Source organism: Pseudophryne corroboree, chromosome 1, assembly GCF_028390025.1.
Source record: "Pseudophryne corroboree isolate aPseCor3 chromosome 1, aPseCor3.hap2, whole genome shotgun sequence".
NCBI lineage: Eukaryota > Metazoa > Chordata > Amphibia > Anura > Myobatrachidae > Pseudophryne > Pseudophryne corroboree.
In genome coordinates, this window is record NC_086444.1 from 869,210,522 (window position 1) to 869,232,066 (window position 21,545).

Genomic DNA, 21,545 nt, shown 5'->3' on the forward strand with positions numbered 1-21,545 from the left:
CTCTCCATTCACAAATCTCCCCTCCTCCTCCTCCTCCCTCCCGCAGCCAGGCACAGAGCGCCGCCTCGCTCACTCACTCGCTCTTGTTATGAATGGGAGCGTTCTTGGAATAGCTCGATGCCGGCTTCTCTCATTGTGACGTCACGCTGCCCCTTCATTCAATAATACAAGTGTATAATAATAAGATGGGCACTGAGACACTGAGGAGGCGCGGAAGGGGCATCAATTCAGTGTACATCCGAGAAGACAAAGAGGCTGCCATGTGTAGACAAAGCATTCACAAGCCTGCACCCAGTAGTGCATTCTCTACCTATATTAATAATACATATACAAGGAGATCTGAAACTGTAACTATATATATATATATATATATATATATATATATATATATATATACACTTTATATATACACACATATCATACATCTTTATATAGAGGGGGGTTCTTAGTGCTGAGACACTGCGGTCATCAGAGCTGCAAAATATTTATAGATAGATACGCACACATATATACACACACGCTCGTTTACCTATAGACATGTATAGAATGACGGATGCTGATGTCCATACTCTTATAGTAAGGTATATAATACAGTTACACAGGGTTGGGGCTGGGGGGGTGTAGTAGTGTGAGAAGACAGGATGTACACAGGCTGACCTCCCTTCACTACGCTCCCCTCCCCCTCTCCCTCTCCACGGCTCTCATTCACCCTCCCTCCTAGGAGCAGGCAGTGGCAACAACAGCGGCGCAGACTAGAGAGAGAGAGAGAGAGAGAGAGAGAGCCGTGACAAGTGCAGGGCGGAGAGAGAGAGGCAACGTGCAGCAGCAGAGCCGTCTCCCTCCTCAGCCGCCGCTTGGGGTGCAGACAGCAGCCCGCCTCATAGACAGAGCGCAGGTTGCTGTCTCCGGTCGCTGCTATACACATCGCTGTGCCGCTGCTGGCACCGAGCTATGCTGACCATGGATGAGCTGAGGGAGATGGATTGCAGCGTACTAAAGAGGCTGCTGAAGAGGGAAGCTGTGCCCGCTAGGACTGGCAGCGTGGGGGTCGGGGGCAGCTGCCTACTCCTGGACTGCAGACCTTTCCTGGCGCACAGCGCAGGCTTCATCCTGGGCTCGGTCAACGTGCGCTGCAACACCATCGTCAGGCGCAGAGCCAAGGGCTCGGTGAGCCTGGAGCAGATCCTGCCTGCGGGGAGCACGGGAGAGCTGGAGGTGCTGAGCCGGCTGCGCTCGGGAATGTACTCGGCGGTCATTGTGTACGACGAGCGGAGCCCCAGAGCAGAGTCCCTGCGGGAGGACAGCACCGTGTCACTGGTGGTGCAGGCTCTGCGGAAGGACACTGACAGCACTGACATCTGCCTGCTGAAAGGTATGTGCCTGCTGCTGCGGGTGTACGGGTGGCTGCACGGCGCCGTGTGGGGGTTAGTGCACGTCACCGCGGCGTCAGGCTGGCAATGGCCAATGCTACTTACATGTCTGTGAGCGGTTCTCATTCATAAACGTGGCTGCTTCTTTGTCCTAGAGCTGCCGATGTATGTGATGGTTCTTCTCACTCCCCTGGTTATTACAGCAAGAAGAATATATGGCAGGCTACGTGTCCTGTGCGCATTCATCTAGAACTGGCTTTGTGCTATGTTATATTCTTTTATTTACCACCACTGTTTTCCATGGTTTTCAGAGCTGTCACAGGGAATTTATGGCAAAGCTGACAGGCCCTTATCACGCTGGCATCAGCCGTGTAGGAGGGCACAATACACAACAAGGCACCAATTTTCACTACAAAGTGTTAATATAGGGTACCCTCCACAAATTATATAGACTATAGACAGGGTTTGAGAGTGTGGGATTGATGCTGAACTATAGATACTTGGTGGATCCATATTAATAGATGATAATCTTTTTATATATATATATATATATATATATATATATATATATATATATATAGTAAAATTGTATACTAGGCCATACAGAGGACAGCCTGTCTTAAATCCCTTCTGACAATTATTTACAGTATTGGGGACAGTGGAGTTTACCTTCACCAATATTTTTTTTATTTTTTATTTAGGAGCTTTCTCAAAAAAAGACATTATCTTTTCTATATAAAGTACCACAGGGTGTCTACAGTGACATACAATATTAAGCAACACAGTATCTACTTCCCTCAAGATGCCAATGCTCAAGTGTTATTTTTATTTTTTTAAGCCATCTTGCCTCTTCCTAGCACTTTAGAATGGGGGAGATTATAGATGGTGACACACCTATACAAACTGCCTTACAAATTGCACCTACTACTTTTTAATAGTCACTAAACAGTTGCCCAAATGTGACACAAAATGTCCTCTAAGGCATATGCTTAGAATAAAGGGGTGTAAACATGGCTCCAAAAGTCTCCCTTTTCTAGCGTATTAGTGTGACTGTGACCTAAGCAGTATTTCCACGTACCATTGTTCTACATGTGTATTTTAAAGGAACATGTGACGTGACCTTTTCATTGTCTGATGTTACTAATTCTTTGGTTTATTTACGGTTTGTTTTTATATACACTATGTTTTTAGCAGCGCAGAACATTTACAATAGCCACATTGGGGTTAATTCAATTCGGCAATTTATGAATAGCGCCGGGAATTAGCTCCCGACGCTATTCATAAATTGCCGAATTGAATTGACCCCATTGTGTCTAAGTAGATAAATTAAGCTAGCAGGATAACCCTATAGGCCTAATTAGCAAATTGTATCTATTCTTTTTAACAATTAATAAAATGGGTGTTTTTTTCAATGTATATTTTGTTTGTAAACAAATCATAAATGCTGCTGCGTTCTGTGGGATTTGCTTAAGAAAATGGATTTGGCGCCTTGGTGAATTAAACATATACAGTGGCGTACATGACCTCTGCTTAAATGGACATATATGTTCTTTCTCTCAAATTAGTGCTTTTGACTATGCTGTGGTGGAATATATATTTACAAGATGGGAAAGTCAGATCCCATTTCCTAACACCATTTAGTTTTACATTAACAATGAATATACTGTTTTCCTAACTGTTAAAAATGGTGGTGTAGGAATACTGAGGCTGGGGGCACATTTTTCCCTCCATATGTAATATGTATTTTGTCCAGCAGAATTCGTTTTATGGACTGCTGGACAGAAGTAACTGGGGTTTTGCTTATAAAGGGAAATTGGTAAATTTTTTATTACTGCAGAACTGTCTTTCTTGTCAGACGGTGTTATAATGTGCAGCACTGACAATGAGACACCTGTTTTTGTTATTTGAAATGGTTGATTCTTATTCCAGGCAAAGCTTTGACCCCACTGACCAGGCTGAGAAAATGGCTTCTATTTCTGACTTGTTTTTTTCTTTTTCCTGTCCTGTTTTACGTATGCTGTAATTAGCAACATTCTCGAACATGGCAGAATTCAGTGTTGAAAACTATGTTAATTTCTTCCATAATTGTAGATCAGGTGCTTGTAGGATCTAAAATGAAAACAACAAATCATTGTAGTGATACATTATGATGCAAAATATAGAATCAGCAGAACAAGTTGGATCTCTGTGTATAAGATAAACATCACAAGTGGTGGATGACTCCTTTTTAAACAAAAAATACTTATTCTCAGTAACAATTTGATATGGACATATTACATTTATGCAGTACAAAAGCAATAGCATTTACATTTGATTGGTGCAATTCTGTCCTTATTCCAGTCATTTCATTCATGATTCTATGACGATAACAGTAATTCTCATTCATGATTTTGGTTCATGTACAGAAAACACAAAGCACGTAACTGACCTTCCACATGTTCTTCCATTAATAGAAATAAAAAAATCTAGATTTCTGCATCCAGACACCCACCCACACTTTATATGGTTGAATATGTAGCATACATTCTTGTGATTTCTCTCTTTTGTTGCCTTTAAGTAAGCATTAATGGCACTTGACTCCAAACCCCCTTCCATGTACCCTGCTATTATTCAATGAAAAGAAACCAGGATTGCTGCCTACTTGACAATTCGGGAAACTCTTGATGTCAACCAGTCTCTTGTTATCGTATCATTAATTGTACATTATTTAGACTTTGTGCTTTTCTTTAATTATTTACATACTGAAGTAACAGATTTCTATAAAGCTTGGCCAATATTTAGTTGGTTGGCTGTTTAAATGCTTATTGGTGACAGAATACAGTGAAACAAGCAAAAAATAGATACGCTGTTAAATATACAATCCAGTTCTAGAAGACTGATTTCACACAATGAGCTACACCTCCATCTTTACTTAGGAAATGCATACACTGCCAACATAATAATGCTTTTTATAAACTCCCTTCTGGTGACATTTCAGAATATTACATCTTCTGTATTTATAACTCCTCGATTAATTTAGGCTTGATATGTACTAAGATAGCCTGGGTGTAGTGTGTGTGTGTGTGTGTGTGTGTGTTTAACATATACACTTGCATTAAGCACCAATATACATCATATTTACCAGATACAATAGCCCCTCCCCCCTTATTTAGGGGCTTATATAGCAATCCATTTTGAGGTGGATATTTTCATTTTTAATGAAAATATTGCCTCTATGTACTAATGAACCCACAAGGACAGCGGCCATGATAAGCATGCCCCTTGCAAATTTTATCCCTGGCAATTGGAGGAGTCTTTTTTTTTGCTTTTCCGAGTTTGGTACATAGGGTCAGATCATAGTGCTCATTGGTGATAATGGGGACTGCAATATGCAATTTATGTGAAATCACCTACATTATGCTATTAGTACATAGTGGGAATACATACAATTATGAAGAAACTGCAGTTTCTACATAATCTTATGCAAAAAAGCTTGATAGATAGGCCCTTAGTGGTAGTTGTTCATTATCATTATCTAAGTGGGTCTCTTCCATTACCCCTGGCATGCCTTATTATCCATGCAATGTGTAAACTGTTTACATGTTATCTGGGTCACTGAGAAATGCGAGAAAACATGTCCGAACCGTGGTTCTGCTGCTGCTCAAAAGTGGGATATATGATTGATAGCTGCCAATGTAGAAGAAACATACTGGGCCTGTAAATGAAACGTGTGCATTTTTTGTAATTAAATAGCACGCATTATAAATATTACAAATATGGCCCTTGTTTGTTGTTTTTATCCCCCATTATGATGGAACTCTTTAGTGACTATCTTTGTAATTTACATAACGTAATGTGTTTGTGTAAATAGTATTATTTCCTGAGGGAATATCTTATTGCATTTGTGTCACACCTCTCTGCCCCTCCCCTTTAGACTGTAAGCTCTTACAAGCAAAGCCCTCTTTCCCCCATGTGCTGTGCCTGGGTCTTATCCCTGCATATGCTTAAATGTTTATATAGTTTGTATCATGTTCTGCAGTGTTTTTGTTATGTAAGTCGTTTGCATATTTTTTTATGTTTGAACTGTTTATGTATTTTGTAAGGTGCTGCAGACCAGGCCCCTTGTTGCACTATATAAATATAGGATGATAATATTAGGCAATCCATTTAGATTTTCTTTAACAACTTAATTCTACGGTGATTAGGTATTATGGGGCTACTAACAGTGATGTTGATTTGAGTGTTATGAGAATTTAACCACCTCCTTAGCAGTCTTCTTCTTTCTACCTACATTCTATTCATTCTTTTAAATTAGATAGGTATTCAAGCCAGTAATGTTAGTTATGTCATATCTATTAACCTAGGCAGAGGTCAGTAAGGAAGGAGCTGTTTCAACAAAGATGAACTGTACTTGATTTAAACAACCAGTTTAAAGGACACCACGAAGGTCCAGTACTCTATCTCCTCCCTCCCCCTACGCATTGCTGTGAGGTTACCTTTTTAAAAAGATACAGATCAAGAAAATGGTTACTGAGAAAAATTTAAACTCCGACACATATACAAGAGCATATTTATCAATCCATAGAGAGGCAATTCAAATGTTTTACCCCATGGCTGTAACTGGGGGATGCAAAACGGAGCAATTCAATTAATGCTCCGTTCTGGTGCCCATTAGCACAGGAGACACATTTCTTCTTGCAGCTAGCTAAGGTGGCGAGAAGAAATGTGCAAAAAGTCCATGGTTTGCTTGCTCTAACCAGGTATTTAGACTGGTTTAGCCACTATACATGGGTAACTAAGTCAATTTGGCCATGTGAAAAGTGATGGGTGCCCAATCAGAGCAACCATTGAATCGCCCTTTGCCCCAGAGAGAGAGATTGTGCTAACCAATCATCTTCTGTCTTTTTACAGGCTGTGTTTGAAAGATGACAAAAGCTGATTGGTTGGTACCTTATATCTCTAAGCTTTGAGAACTCTACCCCATAGTATTTATGGGATCCTAATAAAAGGGTGTACTATATTTTGTTGACATTCATAATGACGACAAGAGAAATGTCCACATTGTCATAATGCATTTTATTAGGTACTGTGGAACCCTTGTGGCGCCATATAAATGATTATTTAATGATTACCTTTTATATAATCTCAATAATGTTGACATTAAACACGTCATCATGCTTGGCATGACATCAAGTATGTTGACATTCATCATGTCGACTGATGAATTGTCAATATGACTAGAATGTCAACAAAACATTCCTGGTGGTCTAGTGGTGACTTACCTGGTCCGACTGTGAAATGTCAATATGATTAGAATGTCAGCAAAACATTCCTGGTGGTCTAGTGGTGACTTACCTGGCCCAATGGCTCCAGCTGTGACTTCCGGCTGATCCTACAGCGCCTTCGGTGTTTAATATCCCTTACCCCCCTCCAGTGCCTAATCCGCACACTGTTGTCCCTGCAGAATGTAGGCATTTCACACATCGACATTGCAAACATGTCAACATTATGTTCAATGGTGACATCATAACGCTGAACATTATGACTGCATCCCTAATGAAACATAAACTGGCTCATTTCTTGTGTGTAAATATTCCTTTTGTTACCAATGTTATTTATTAACCCTCGGTTCACTAGGTGGGCTGTGACATACCCCAGCAAGATTTAAATGCCTATCCTTTTAAAAAAAATACTGCACACAAGTTGCTGTTTCGTGTAGCTGGTGTTGCGATGTTGCCAGTTTGCATAGTGGCGACGGTTTAGTGCATCTAGCGCTATTTTTACACCGGGTTCACGGAAGGCTAAATATGTCCTTTTTTTTTCCAACGGAGGGTGAAAGAGTGAATTATCCCATAGTAGTTCCTGGGGCACCCCTTAATGACAAAATATATTTTCTAGGGTTATTTTACATTTTATTCCTGTATTTTCTATTACAGTGTATATATAAATTATTTTTTCTGCAGAGCCCTCTTTCTTTTATCTAAGAGGGATATACACAGCTACTGTACATGTATCTGTCAATAGTTGTTGTTTAAGTACTCCGTCACATAGTCTTGACCTGGCCATTACTGAAAAGATTCACTTCATTCATGTTTGCAAATTGTGCATTTTGATTTTAACATGTCTGATACATATGCTCTATTTTCTTTGATTTAGCAGAAGCCTCACTATAACAGGTTTGCCCCGAATAACCCTTACCGAGGCTGGCCACCATTTACATTTTTTCCCAGTTTTCATATGTAAGCAGATTAGCACTCTGGAGTAGACATAATATCCGGCTGTTAGATCTTGCATTTCTTGTTTGGTCATTTGACCAGTCAGCTGTCGTTGGTATGATAATTTGTTTGGCAGTTGCTCAAAACACTGTTTTGCTTTTGGTACTAGTAGTTACAATTGTTTTTATCCTTATTAAAGCAAAAGAAGATTGTTTAAGACTGCTTTATGTTTAATATTTAGCTGTATTGTATATCATAAACAGCAATGATTAATCAGCTGAGATGACTGCTTACGTTTCCCATAGCTCTTTGCATGGGATGCATTCTATGGATTTTTATTTTGTAATTGTAAACATAAACATTTGAGTGTTTCAATGGATTTACCATAGCATAATTCATTCCTATTTAGTCTCACGTTAGGTTAATGCCTTTTTACATAGTTGGTGATGTTATATTAATATATTGGTGGATATTCTGAAATAGCAATACAGGTTGAGTATCCCTTATCCAAAATGCTTGGGACCAGAGGTATTTTGGATATCGGATTTTTCCGTATTTTGGAATAATTGCATACCATAATGAGATATCATGGCAATGGGACCTAAATCTAAGCACAGAATGCATTTATGTTTTCTCTATCGTCCTAGTGGATGCTGGGGTTCCTGAAAGGACCATGGGGAATAGCGGCTCCGCAGGAGACAGGGCACAAAAAGTAAAGCTTTTCCAGATCAGGTGGTGTGCACTGGCTCCTCCCCCTATGACCCTCCTCCAGACTCCAGTTAGATTTTTGTGCCCGGCCGAGAAGGGTGCAATTCTAGGTGGCTCTCATAAAGAGCTGCTTAGAGAAAGTTTAGCTTAGGTTTTTTATTTTACAGTGATTCCTGCTGGCAACAGGATCACTGCAACGAGGGACAGAGGGGAGAAGAAGTGAACTCACCTGCGTGCAGGATGGATTGGCTTCTTGGCTACTGGACATCAGCTCCAGAGGGACGATCACAGGTACAGCCTGGATGGTCACCGGAGCCGCGCCGCCGGCCCCCTTGCAGATGCTGAAGTAAGAAGAGGTCCAGAATCGGCGGCTGAAGACTCCTGCAGTCTTCTAAAGGTAGCGCACAGCACTGCAGCTGTGCGCCATTTTCCTCTCAGCACACTTCACACGCAGTCACTGAGGGTGCAGGGCGCTGGGGGGGGGCGCCCTGGGAGGCAAATGAAAACCTATTAAAAGGCTAAAAATACCTCACATATAGCCCCCAGAGGCTATATGGAGATATTTAACCCCTGCCTGTATTCACAAAATAGCGGGAGACGAGCCCGCCGAAAAAGGGGCGGGGCCTATCTCCTCAGCACACGGCGCCATTTCCTCTCACAGTTCCGCTGGTCAGGACGGCTCCCAGGTCTCTCCCCTGCACTGCACTACAGAAACAGGGTAAAACAGAGAGGGGGGGCAAATTTAATGGCAATATCTTGATATATATAAAGCAGCTATAAGGGAGCACTTATTATAAGGCTATCCCTGTCATATATAGCGCTTTTTGGTGTGTGCTGGCAGACTCTCCCTCTGTCTCCCCAAAGGGCTAGTGGGTCCTGTCTTTGTTTAGAGCATTCCCTGTGTGTCTGCTGTGTGTCGGTACGTGTGTGTCGACATGTATGAGGACGATATTGGTGTGGAGGCGGAGCAATTGCCAAATATGGGGATGTCACCTCCTAGGGGGTCGACACCAGAATGGATGCCTTTATTTGTGGAATTACGGGATAGCGTCAACTCGCTTAAGCAGTCGTTTGACGACATGAGGCGGCCGGACAATCAATTAGTGCCTGTCCAGGCGCCTCAAACACCGTCAGGGGCTGTAAAACGCCCTTTGCCTCAGTCGGTCGACACAGACCCAGACACAGGCACTGATTCCAGTGGTGACGGTGACCAATCAACCGTATTTTCCAGTAGGGCCACACGTTATATGATTTTGGCAATGAAGGAGGCGTTACATTTAGCTGATACTACAGGTACCACTAAACAGGGTATTATGTGGGGTGTGAAAAAACTACCTATAGTTTTCCTGAATCAGAAGAATTAAATGACGTGTGTGATGAAGCGTGGGTTGCCCCTGATAAAAAGCTGATAATTTCAAAGAAATTATTGGCATTATACCCTTTCCCGCCAGAGGTTAGGGAGCGCTGGGAAACACCTCCTAGGGTGGACAAGGCGCAAACACGCTTATCAAAACAAGTGGCGTTACCTTCTCCTGAGACGGCCGCACTTAAAGATCCATCAGATAGGAGGATGGAAAATATCCAAAAAAGTATATACACACATGCAGGTGTTATACTACGACCAGCTATAGCGTCTGCCTGGATGTGCAGTGCTGGGGTAGTTTGGTCAGAGTCCCTGATTGAAAATATTGATACCCTGGACAGGGACAATATTTTACTGTCGTTAGAACAAATAAAGGATGCATTTCTTTATATGCGTGATGCACAGAGGGATATCTGCACACTGGCATCACGGGTAAGTGCTATGTCCATTTCGGCCAGAAGAGCTTTATGGACGCGACAGTGGACAGGCGATGCGGATTCAAAACGGCATATGGAAGTTTTGCCGTATAAAGGGGAGGAGTTATTTGGAGTCGGTCTATCAGATTTGGTGGCCACGGCTACAGCCGGGAAATCCACCTTTCTACCTCAAGTCACTCCCCAACAGAAAAAGGCACCGACTTTTCAACCGCAGCCCTTTCGTTCCTTTAAAAATAAGAGAGCAAAGGGCTATTCATATCTGCCACGAGGCAGAGGTCGAGGGAAGAAACAGCAACAGGCAGCTCCTTCCCAGGAACAGAAGCCCTCCCCGGCTTCTACAAAAGCCTCAGCATGACGCTGGGGCTTCTCAAGCGGACTCGGGGACGGTGGGAGGTCGTCTCAAAAATTACAGCGCGCAGTGGGCTCACTCGCAGGTAGATCCCTGGATCCTGCAGATAATATCTCAGGGGTACAGGTTGGAATTAGAGACAGATCCACCTCGCCGTTTCCTGAAGTCTGCTTTACCAACGTCCCCTTCCGAAAGGGAGACGGTTTTGGAAGCCATTCACAAGCTGTACTCTCAGCAGGTGATAGTCAAGGTACCTCTTCTACAACAAGGGAAGGGGTATTATTCCACTCTATTTGTGGTACCGAAGCCGGATGGCTCGGTAAGGCCTATTCTAAATCTGAAGTCCTTGAACCTGTACATAAAGAAGTTCAAGTTCAAGATGGAGTCACTCAGAGCAGTGATAGCGAACCTGGAAGAAGGGGACTTTATGGTATCCTTGGACATCAAGGATGCGTATCTCCACGTTCCAATTTACCCCTCACACCAGGGGTACCTCAGGTTCGTTGTACAAAACTGTCACTATCAGTTTCAGACGCTGCCGTTTGGTTTGTCCACGGCACCTCGGATCTTTACAAAGGTAATGGCCGAGATGATGATTCTTCTTCGAAGAAAAGGCGTATTAATTATCCCATACTTGGACGATCTCCTAATAAGGGCAAGGTCCAGAGAACAGCTAGAGATGGGATTAGCAATATCTCAAGAGGTGCTAAAGCAGCACGGATGGATTCTGAATATTCCAAAATCCCAATTAATGCCGACAACTCGTCTGCTGTTCCTAGGGATGATTCTGGACACGGTTCAGAAAAAGGTTTTTCTTCCCGAGGAAAAAGCCAAGGAGTTATCCGACCTGGTCAGGAATCTCCTAAAACCAGGAAAGGTGTCTGTACAAATGGTCAGGGTCGCATCTTCAGATGCACCTGCGGATAACCCTGTCTCCAAGGACAAGGGTATCTCTTCTGTGGTGGTTGCAGAGGGCTCATCTATTGGAGGGCCGCAGATTCGGCATACAGGATTGGATCCTGGTGACCACGGACGCCAGCCTGAGAGGCTGGGGAGCAGTCACACAAGGAAGAAACTTCCAGGGAGTGTGGTCGAGCCTGGAAAAGTCTCTTCACATAAACATTCTGGAACTAAGAGCAATCTACAATGCTCTAAGCCAGGCGGAACCTCTGCTTCAAGGAAGACCGGTGTTGATCCAGTCGGACAACATCACGGCAGTCGCCCATGTAAACAGACAGGGCGGCACAAGAAGCAGGAGTGCAATGGCAGAAGCTGCCAGGATCCTTCGCTGGGCGGAGAATCACGTGATAGCACTGTCAGCAGTGTTCATCCCGGGAGTGGACAACTGGGAAGCAGACTTCCTCAGCAGACACGATCTTCACCCGGGAGAGTGGGGACTTCATCCAGAAGTTTTCCACATGCTAATAAACCGTTGGGAAAGACCAATGGTGGACATGATGGCGTCTCGCCTCAACAAAAAACTGGACAGGTATTGCGCCAGGTCAAGAGATCCGCAGGCAATAGCTGTGGACGCGCTGGTAACACCTTGGGTGTACCAGTCGGTGTATGTGTTTCCTCCTCTGCCTCTCATACCAAAGGTATTGAGAATCATAAGGCAAAGCGGAGTAAGAACGATACTAGTGGCTCCGGATTGGCCAAGAAGGTCTTGGTACCCGGAACTTCAAGAGATGGTCACGGACGATCCGTGGCCTCTACCTCTAAGACAGGACCTGCTTCAGCAGGGACCGTGTCTATTCCAAGACTTACCGCGGCTGCGTTTGACGGCATGGCGGTTGAACGCCAGATCCTAAAAGGGAAAGGCATTCCAGAAGAAGTCATTCCTACCTTGATTAAGGCAAGAAAGGAAGTCACCGCGAAGCATTATCACCGCATTTGGCGGAAATATGTTGCGTGGTGCGAGGATCGGAGTGCTCCGACGGAGGAATTTCAACTGGGTCGTTTCCTACATTTCCTGCAATCAGGATTGTCTATGGGTCTCAAATTGGGATCTATTAAGGTTCAAATTTCGGCCCTGTCAATATTCTTCCAAAAAGAATTGGCCTCAGTTCCTGAGGTCCAGACTTTTGTAAAGGGAGTACTGCATATACAGCCTCCTGTGGTGCCTCCGGTGGCACCGTGGGATCTAAATGTAGTTTTAGATTTCCTCAAATCCCATTGGTTTGAACCACTAAAAGATGTGGATTTGAAATATCTCACATGGAAAGTGACTATGTTACTGGCCCTGGCGTCCGCCAGGAGAGTATCTGAACTGGCGGCTTTATCTTATAAAAGCCCTTATTTAATTTTCCATTCGGATAGGGCAGAGCTGCGGACGCGTCCGCATTTTCTCCCTAAGGTGGTATCAGCGTTTCACCTGAACCAGCCTATTGTAGTGCCTGCGGCTACAAGCGACTTGGAGGACTCCAAGTTGTTGGACGTTGTCAGAGCTTTAAAAATATACATTTCAAGGACGGCTGGAGTCAGAAAATCTGACTCGCTGTTTATACTGTATGCACCCAACAAGTTGGGTGCGCCTGCTTCTAAGCAGTCGATTGCTCGTTGGATTTGTAACACAATTCAACTTGCACATTCTGTGGCAGGCCTGCCACAGCCTAAATCTGTTAAGGCCCATTCCACAAGGAAGGTGGGCTCATCTTGGGCGGCTGCCCGAGGGGTCTCGGCATTACAACTCTGCCGAGCAGCTACGTGGTCAGGGGAGAACACGTTTGTAAAATTCTACAAATTTGATACCCTGGCAAAGGAGGACCTGGAGTTCTCTCATTCGGTGCTGCAGAGTCATCCGCACTCTCCCGCCCGTTTGGGAGCTTTGGTATAATCCCCATGGTCCTTTCAGGAACCCCAGCATCCACTAGGACGATAGAGAAAATAAGAATTTACTTACCGATAATTCTATTTCTCGGAGTCCGTAGTGGATGCTGGGCGCCCATCCCAAGTGCGGATTATCTGCAATACTTGTACATAGTTATTGTTAACTAATTCGGGTTATTGTTTAGGGAGCCATCTTTCAGAGGCTCCTCTGTTATCATACTGTTAACTGGGTTTAGATCACAAGTTGTACGGTGTGATTGGTGTGGCTGGTATGAGTCTTACCCGGGATTCAAAATCCTCCCTTATTGTGTACGCTCGTCCGGGCACAGTACCTAACTGGAGTCTGGAGGAGGGTCATAGGGGGAGGAGCCAGTGCACACCACCTGATCTGGAAAAGCTTTACTTTTTGTGCCCTGTCTCCTGCGGAGCCGCTATTCCCCATGGTCCTTTCAGGAACCCCAGCATCCACTACGGACTCCGAGAAATAGAATTATCGGTAAGTAAATTCTTATTTTATATGCACCTTATACACACAGCCTGAAGGTAATTTTAGCCAATATTTTTTATAACTTTGTGCATTAAACAAAGTGTGTCAACATTCACACAATTCATTTGTTTCATATACACCTTATATACACACAGTCTGAAGGTCATTTAATACAATATTTTTAATAACTGTGTGTATTAAACAAAGTTTGTGTACATTGAGCCATCAGAAAACAAAAGTTTCACTATCTCACTCTCGCTCAAAAAAGTCCGTATTTCGGAATATTCCGTATTTCGGATATTTGGATATGGGATACTCAACCTGTACTGTAAGGTATATACTGATGAATAATAAACTGAACTATTTTCACAGGAGTGCCTCCATAGTGGAGGTACCAGAAAGGTTTGGGCAGCACATTGGATAGCTTGCTGAGGTCTTGGGTTCCGTTTTCATAAAGGCCTGGTGTGCGTGCAGTTTGTGTGATCTCCCCTTATTTGAGTGGGCTTCCTTGCAATATTTGGATTCTAATAAAATAAAAAATTAACCCTAGTGTGTGTATTGTGTACCTGTGGTAAGGAATATCGGGGTAGATTTATCAAATCTCGGAGAGAGCTAAAGTACTTACCAATCATCTTCTTAAGCAGGGTACAAAACTCTGCAGTCACTCAGCTTTACTGTTTTACTATAGTGATTTTTTTTTTTCTTTTGTATATTTTCTACTGATAAAGTATTTAAGACTAGGAGAAAAAAAAATATTTGTGGTTTTAAAACTGTTCACGTACTTGAATGTATTGTGATAGAAGCACTGGTAAAGTGATAAACAAAAGATATGTTTGTCCCAGGTTTCTGGCTTATGTATTTTAAAACCCCAGGAAGATGTTTGTGGTTGCTCTGATGAAAGCTTTTTGGTAAAAGCCAGATAAGGGTTCCTGGGGTGTGGATGTGAGAGACAAGGGAGGGCTCCATCCACAAAGCCCATTTTGGTTTTTTTATTCCTTTAGCCTGGAAGCAAGCTAATTAGCGCCTGCACCTTTGAAAGCTGATAATGCTGTGTCTTATGGTGATATTATATGCCCAAGATCAATAAAGGGTTTGTAGACCAGCATTTCTGTGTGCCTATCATCTACTCTGTTTTTACACAGAACAGTGAAAGAACCAAATTAATTGTCCTTTTGACATTACATGATGTAATCTTTATTTTATATTCTTTCAATGCGATTTATGATGGATTACCAGAAACATTACATATTTAATAAAGAAAAAAAAATAGTATATATAGTTGTATATGTGACATGAAAATCCTGCCGCTATAGGGGATTAGGGGGTGGGGAGATATATCACATCTTGGAGAGCTATCAAATGGAAAGAGAAAAAGTATCAACCAGTCAGCATCTATCATTATATAGGATGTGTTTGAAAAATGACAGGTGCTGATTTGTTAGTACGTTATCTGTCTCCAAGGTTTGATACACCCCCCCCCTCCCCTCCCCTCCCCTGCCCCCTCACCTTCCCTCCCCTTCCCCTCCCCCTCCCCTTCCCTTCCCCCTGTTCATTAAAGCAATGTGGAGATTCCCATATCTGTTTATGGAACTTTATTTTTTTTAACCGTTAAAATAAACTACTTCTAGGGTGTATTTCTCTTGTAAAATCCTTGGTAATCACTGTATTGCATTATAGCTGTGATGACTGCAAGACATATGTAAGAGGGATGCGGTCAACATCCCGCTGGACGGGATCCCGGCGGTCGAAATACCGACGCTGGAATCCCGACCGCCACAATCCCGACATATTCTCCCTCCGTGGGTGTCCACGACACCCATAGAGGGAGAATATAATAGTGTGCCGAGAGTAGCGAGGCACCGTGCCCGCAGCGTGGCGAGCGAAGCGAGCCCGCAAGGGGCTGCGTTCCGCTCGCCACCCCTGTCGGGATTGTGTGGCCGGGATTCCGACGTCTGTATTTCGACCGCCGGGATCCCGTCCAGCGGGATTACGTACTGATGCCATGTAAGAGACTGTTCATTGGTTAGTACTACAGTTGAGATGTCAGCCATTTAAAGATGGAGACAAAATGTGTACACTTTTTGGCAGCATTACAGTGTAAGCAACTGCAAGTATTCATGGTGCCTTTCAGCCGACTGCAAAGCAACACTGATGCAGGAACAATAATGAATAGCGATCCCTACTTGTTATCAGAATTCACAAGCAGAGCCCAAGGTTGAACTACTCCTTTTCATGCCAAATCTAATAAAATTGCATATTGCTAAATAGGATTGATTGAACACCTGAAATTGCAAAACCATTTTCTTTTCCAAACATACATCTTCACATATTCCTGTTTCCCAGAGTGTGTGTCTGTTAACTCCTACATCTGCTTCCTGTTGCCAGAGAAACCGATCTATGGAATGGTATATTCATTGATATTAGTGGCAAAGCTGTGCATGAAAATATGAATCATTTCAGTGATAGAGATAAGATAGCTCCCTGCTGTTAATTCTTGAATGTGGGAAGTCTGTCTATTTGCAGCCTAGGTCCATTCAGAAAATTGTGTGCCACCCTTGGGAAATTAAAGAAGGGCAGCTGCTTTCCTTCCTTCCTGTGCTTGTGTTTCCAGTTGTAGATGAGGTGTTAATCTTGCCTCACACTAGATTTTCCTTATGGTTCATTCACAAATGTGTGTGCAGTTCTCCATGGCTAGTTTATTTGCAGCTAAAGCTAAGCAATGATTAGAAACCATAAACTCCCCAAGGATATATAGTATATGTATGTATGTATGTGTGTGTGTGTGTGTGTGTGTGTGTGTGTATATATATATAAAAACAGCAGGTGCCGGCTCTCCCATCCGCTTTCATTCATGCACCGGGTGTCCGCATGTAAATAACAATAAATACACAGAGATGTGCGGCACTCCAGGCGACTGTCAAATGATACAACTGGAGACAGTGAAATGTCAGCAACGTTTCAATGCTTTATGCATTTTCCTCAAGTTGTATCATTTGACAGTCGCCTGGAGTGCCGCACATCTCTGTGTATTTATATATATATATATATATATATATATATATATACTCCTATATATTGGTCCAGATCTGTGACTCTATGACTCATTTGCTAACGCTGGGCTTGGCTAGGAGCTCTGAGTCATAGGGTCACATATCTGGATAGGAGAGACCAGGCCTGCAAGTGTGGCGGTACGCTCAGGTACGGTGTACCGTTAAGATTCTAGCCACCCGTACACCATACCCGCAGGCCGCCACTCACACACACCATAGCCTCCGTTAGTGGCTATTACTGTAAAAGCCGCCAATGTGCTCCTCCTTCCCTTCCCAGCCCGCTGTTGTGTAGGGAAGGAGAGGAGAGTGCAGCGCGTTAACGTCCCTCAGTGCTTCTCAGTCAGACTTTGGTCTCCTGCCGCGGCGTGTATCTTCTCAACAGAGCACCGGTTCATTAGCCAATCAGAGCTTGCGGACCGGCAGCCAATCAGGAGCCGCGGCTGCCGGCCCGCGAGCTCTGATTGGCTAACGAACCGGTGCTCAGTTGAGAGATACACGCCGTGGCCGGAAAGGACTGAGCAGCACTGAGGCATGGGCCCACGCTCCGCTCTCCTCTCGGTCCCCCGACCCTGACACAGCAGCGGGAGGGAGGGGTGGGGTGGGGTGGGTGGGGCATATGTATAACTGGCATTGTGGGGCATATCTGGCACAGGGCATATGTATAACTGGCACTGGGGGGCATATGTATAACTGGCACTGTGGGCCATATCTGGCATTGTGGGCCATGTGTTTTTCTGGCATTGTGGGGCATATGTATATCTGGCATTATGGGGCATATCTGGCATTGTGGGGCATATGTATAACTGGCACTGTGGGGCAAAAGTGTATCTGGCACGATAGACTGCGGAGGGTGCGAGTCACCGTGACATCACGGCAGTACTGTGGGGAGACTACAATTTCCGGCATGCCGTGCGCGGCCAGGAAGGAACATGGTGGTTGCTACTTCTGGTGCTGGTATATATATATGAGAAATAATCTCCCAACACACACACTGTGTATGTGGTATTTACCAAATATTGTCTTTATACCTACGTTATGTACACATAACATATTATTAACACACTAGGTCATTCATCGTACCCTGCGTCCGCTCTTCATGCCGTCGCGAGGGCCTACGCCCCCTTGACCATTGCACGCCCTTTGGCCGTAAAATATTTAACCACTAACAACGTTATGCTTGAAGATAATACACCATACAATACAAATATTGCCCTCCCAAAGGACGTGCAGGGGTTAAGGGGGCACAGCCACTTGCGACGGTGTGAAGAGCGCTTACATTGGGTCTGATTCAGCATGGAACGCATCTGCGATACGTTTGCACGCTGAAGCCCTTTTACAGTGTGCGAGTGCGCAGAAGCTGCATTTGGCATATGCACACTGGGGGTAATTCCAAGTTGATCGCAGCAGGAAATTTTTTAGCAGTTGGGCAAAACCATGTGCACTGCAGGGGAGGCAGATATAACATTTGCAGAGAGAGTTAAGGGGGGTACTCACGGAGCGATATTCTAAGCAATCTGACTAGATTGCTTAGAATATCAGCCTGATCGCTCCGTGAGTACCCCTTACAGCGATAGCGATGCGCAGCCCCGCGCATCGCTATCGCTGCTGCTAGATTGGCCTGCATGCAGGCCAATCTAGCGGGTCGCTCGTTTCACCCGCTGGGTGAAGTGAGCGGCCCCCTGTCTCCCCCCGCACGCTCAGCACAGATCGCGCTGTGCTGAGCGGCAGGAGAGATGTGTGCTGAGCGGTTCGCTCAGCACACATCTCTCATGCATCGGCCCGTGGGTACTGGGCTTTAGATTTGGGTAGGTTATTTTGTTTCTGTGCAGGGTAAATACTGGCTGCTTTATTTTCACACTGCAATTTAGATTGCAGATTGAACTCACCACACCCAAATCTCTCTCTCTCTGCACATGTTATATCTGCCTCCCCTGCAGTGCACATGGTTTTGCCCAACTGCTAAAAAATTTCCTGCTGCGATCAACTTGGAATTACCCCCACAGTGCGATGTGACTGCATCTCACTGTGATGTGACGTCACACGCAGCCGCTGCTACCCAAAAGATGGTAGGTAGCCATCTGCCTTCACAGCTAGGCTGCACAGGCAGAGGGCTACCCTTATCATACGCGCGTTTCGCTGCTGAGCGAAGCATCCACATGATAGGGGGGCCATCATGCGGGGTGGACTTGCCTTGTGCTGGGCGTTCCCCCGCATGCTAGTGTAAAGGGTTGTATTTTCACACTACAACCCATGCTGAATTAGGCCAATTGTCCTCTATATTCTAATTCCTTCTTTGCACATATTAACAAAAGCTCACATACAGCTATTATACTTTTTATTTTATTTTTGTGAAAAAGAACATTCTCCAAGTGTTGCCTTACTAAATAGATTCAGATTATTGCATGCAAACAGCTCTCTTCATTGGAAACAGCATTCTGTGTGAGAGCTTTAAATAGGATGTTATCTAGTGTTATCTACTTTACCACTTTGTACTCCTACGTTCCCAGTGGCCATCAGTATTAACTTCTCTAAATAAGGTGAAGCATTATTTTCAACCCAGCCCTCTTAGATTATAAACCTTTGTTTCCTAATGTTTTCTATATGCACAATACAGTGCTGTGTCATGTTTGGCTGCAATTTAGCATTCTTAAATAGCTGCACCTTCATAAACGACAAAGACTATCACTGTTGTCCTGCTTAGCAAACTTTTTTGATTACCCTGGTGTTTATGGAAGGTCTTCTCTAAATGCAGCATTCTTGCTGCCTAGATATACCCTGGGTTTTCTTGTCTGAACGACCAAGTTCAGATAGTACACTATGTTGACAAAAGTAATTGGACACTGGCAGCAAATAGAGCAACAAGATTTTACGGACGTCGGTACTTTGTAGGTCCACCATGTGCAGGGATTACTGCAGACACCTTTCTTGGCAAACAGTGCACAAGTTCCATGATAACAGCAGATGGTACGTACAGTGACCAGCTGCAACACTGAAGAAGATCAATTCAGTCTAGAACACACCCATCACTCCAGTTCGTCCCAGAGGTTCTCAGAGGGGATAAGATCTGGACTCTGAGCTGGCCACTCCACCCGGGTAACCAAATTTTCTGTATGCAGTCCAGCGTCGCCCTGGAAACATGACAGGTGACATTGACACCCTGATCAAAACATGAGATGTTTCTGAAGAATTGGCACAATGTAGGGAGCACAGAGTTATCAAAAACATCTCCATACTTCTTAGAATTAATGTGACCTTGCATTACAGCTAGTAGACCCATGCCAAACTAGCTGAAACAACCCCACAGCATTACACTACCACGTCCATGCTTTACTGTAGGTACTGCACACTCTGGCTTCTCCTGGCAATTGCCAAACACGTCTTTCTGATCTGAACAGTGTAAATCGTGATTCGTAACTCCATAACACTCACCCCTATTCTTACACTGGCTAGCTTTTGCGCTCTTTACACTACCAGAAGCACTTAGCTGCATTCTTCTATGTGATTAGAGTGAGCTATATGAGCAGCTGTTTGTCCATAATATCCAAGTACATGGGCCTCCCTACAAACTGTTCTTGATGAAACCGGCACATTAGTGGCCATTTGGAACTTGTGCAGTGGTATGCTGTTTCGTAGCTCCCTGGTTAGCACTCTCAGGTCCCTCGGTTGTAGTTTTGGGGGTCTTCCAGAATGAGGTGCATTCATGCAATTACCTTTCTTTTCCCACACATTACTGACAAAGACACAGTGGGTCCACAATGCTTCTCACATTGCTCCAATCAAGAAGCCTAAAATGATCCTCTTTTCTAACTCTGTTAGCTCCTTCTAGTAAACCATTTCAGTAGCAAATGATCTAATCAGTGCCCCTTTACCTGTTATTTACCTTCACAAACACATGACTGCTGCAGAAGCACACAGTTTCGCTTGTGCGGGGGTGTCCGATCACTTGTCGACTATGGGGTATATGCAATTGCGGTCGAATTCCCGAAATTGTCGAATTTCGGGTATTTTTCGCCAAAAAAAAAAAATTCGTCAATGCAATTCAGTGCTTTCCGTCAAAAAAACGGACTTTCAAAATTCGACTTTTTGAAATTCGACTTTTTGCAAATTCGACTTTTCTGCAATGATACAAGTGCTGCAGTTCGACATTAGCATATTCAATTCAAGTTTGGAAATTCGACAGCAGTGCTTTTAGACAGCAAATTCGTCATTTTCAATCCGCCACACTTTGGAGGGTGAAACCAATAAAAAAAATTTAAAACATGTTTTTTTTGTGGGTTTTTTTCGTGGTAATATCAGATCTATTTATATTAGAAGGGATTAGGTACTTGGTTTGTCTTTTTGGGAGGCACAAGTATTATTTATATATTTTTAAATTTTTTTTTTTTTTTTTTATAGATGGAATGGTGAAATCCCTGAAAAAAATGGCGTGGGGTCCCCCCTCCAAAGCATAACCAGCCTCGGGCTCTTCGAGCTGGTCCTGGTTCTAAAAATGCGGGGGAAAAATTGACAGGGGATCCCCCGTATTTTTAAAAACCAGCACCGGGCTCTGCGCCTGGTGCTGGTGCAAAAAATACGGGGGACAAAACGAGTAGGGGTCCCCCATATTTTTTACACCAGCATCGGGCTCCACTATCTGGACAGATAATGCCACAACCGGGGGTCACTTTTATACAGTGCCCTGCGGCCGTGGCATTAAATATCCAACTAGTCACCCCTGGCCGGGGTACCCTGGGGGAGTGGGGACCCCTTCAATCAAGG

At 44.0% G+C, this 21,545-nt stretch overlaps 1 protein-coding gene across 1 annotated transcript in view; it reads left to right on the forward strand.

The window, feature by feature from the left end:
• The first annotated feature begins 705 nt into the window (after positions 1-705).
• DUSP4 (dual specificity phosphatase 4) overlaps positions 706-21,545 on the forward strand; it is a 41,967-nt gene continuing 21,127 nt past the window's right edge. The window contains exon 1 of the mRNA XM_063920033.1: positions 706-1,372. Coding sequence (XP_063776103.1) covers positions 952-1,372 — 421 coding nt within the window. The 5' untranslated portion in view covers positions 706-951. The remainder of the gene's footprint in view (positions 1,373-21,545) is intronic.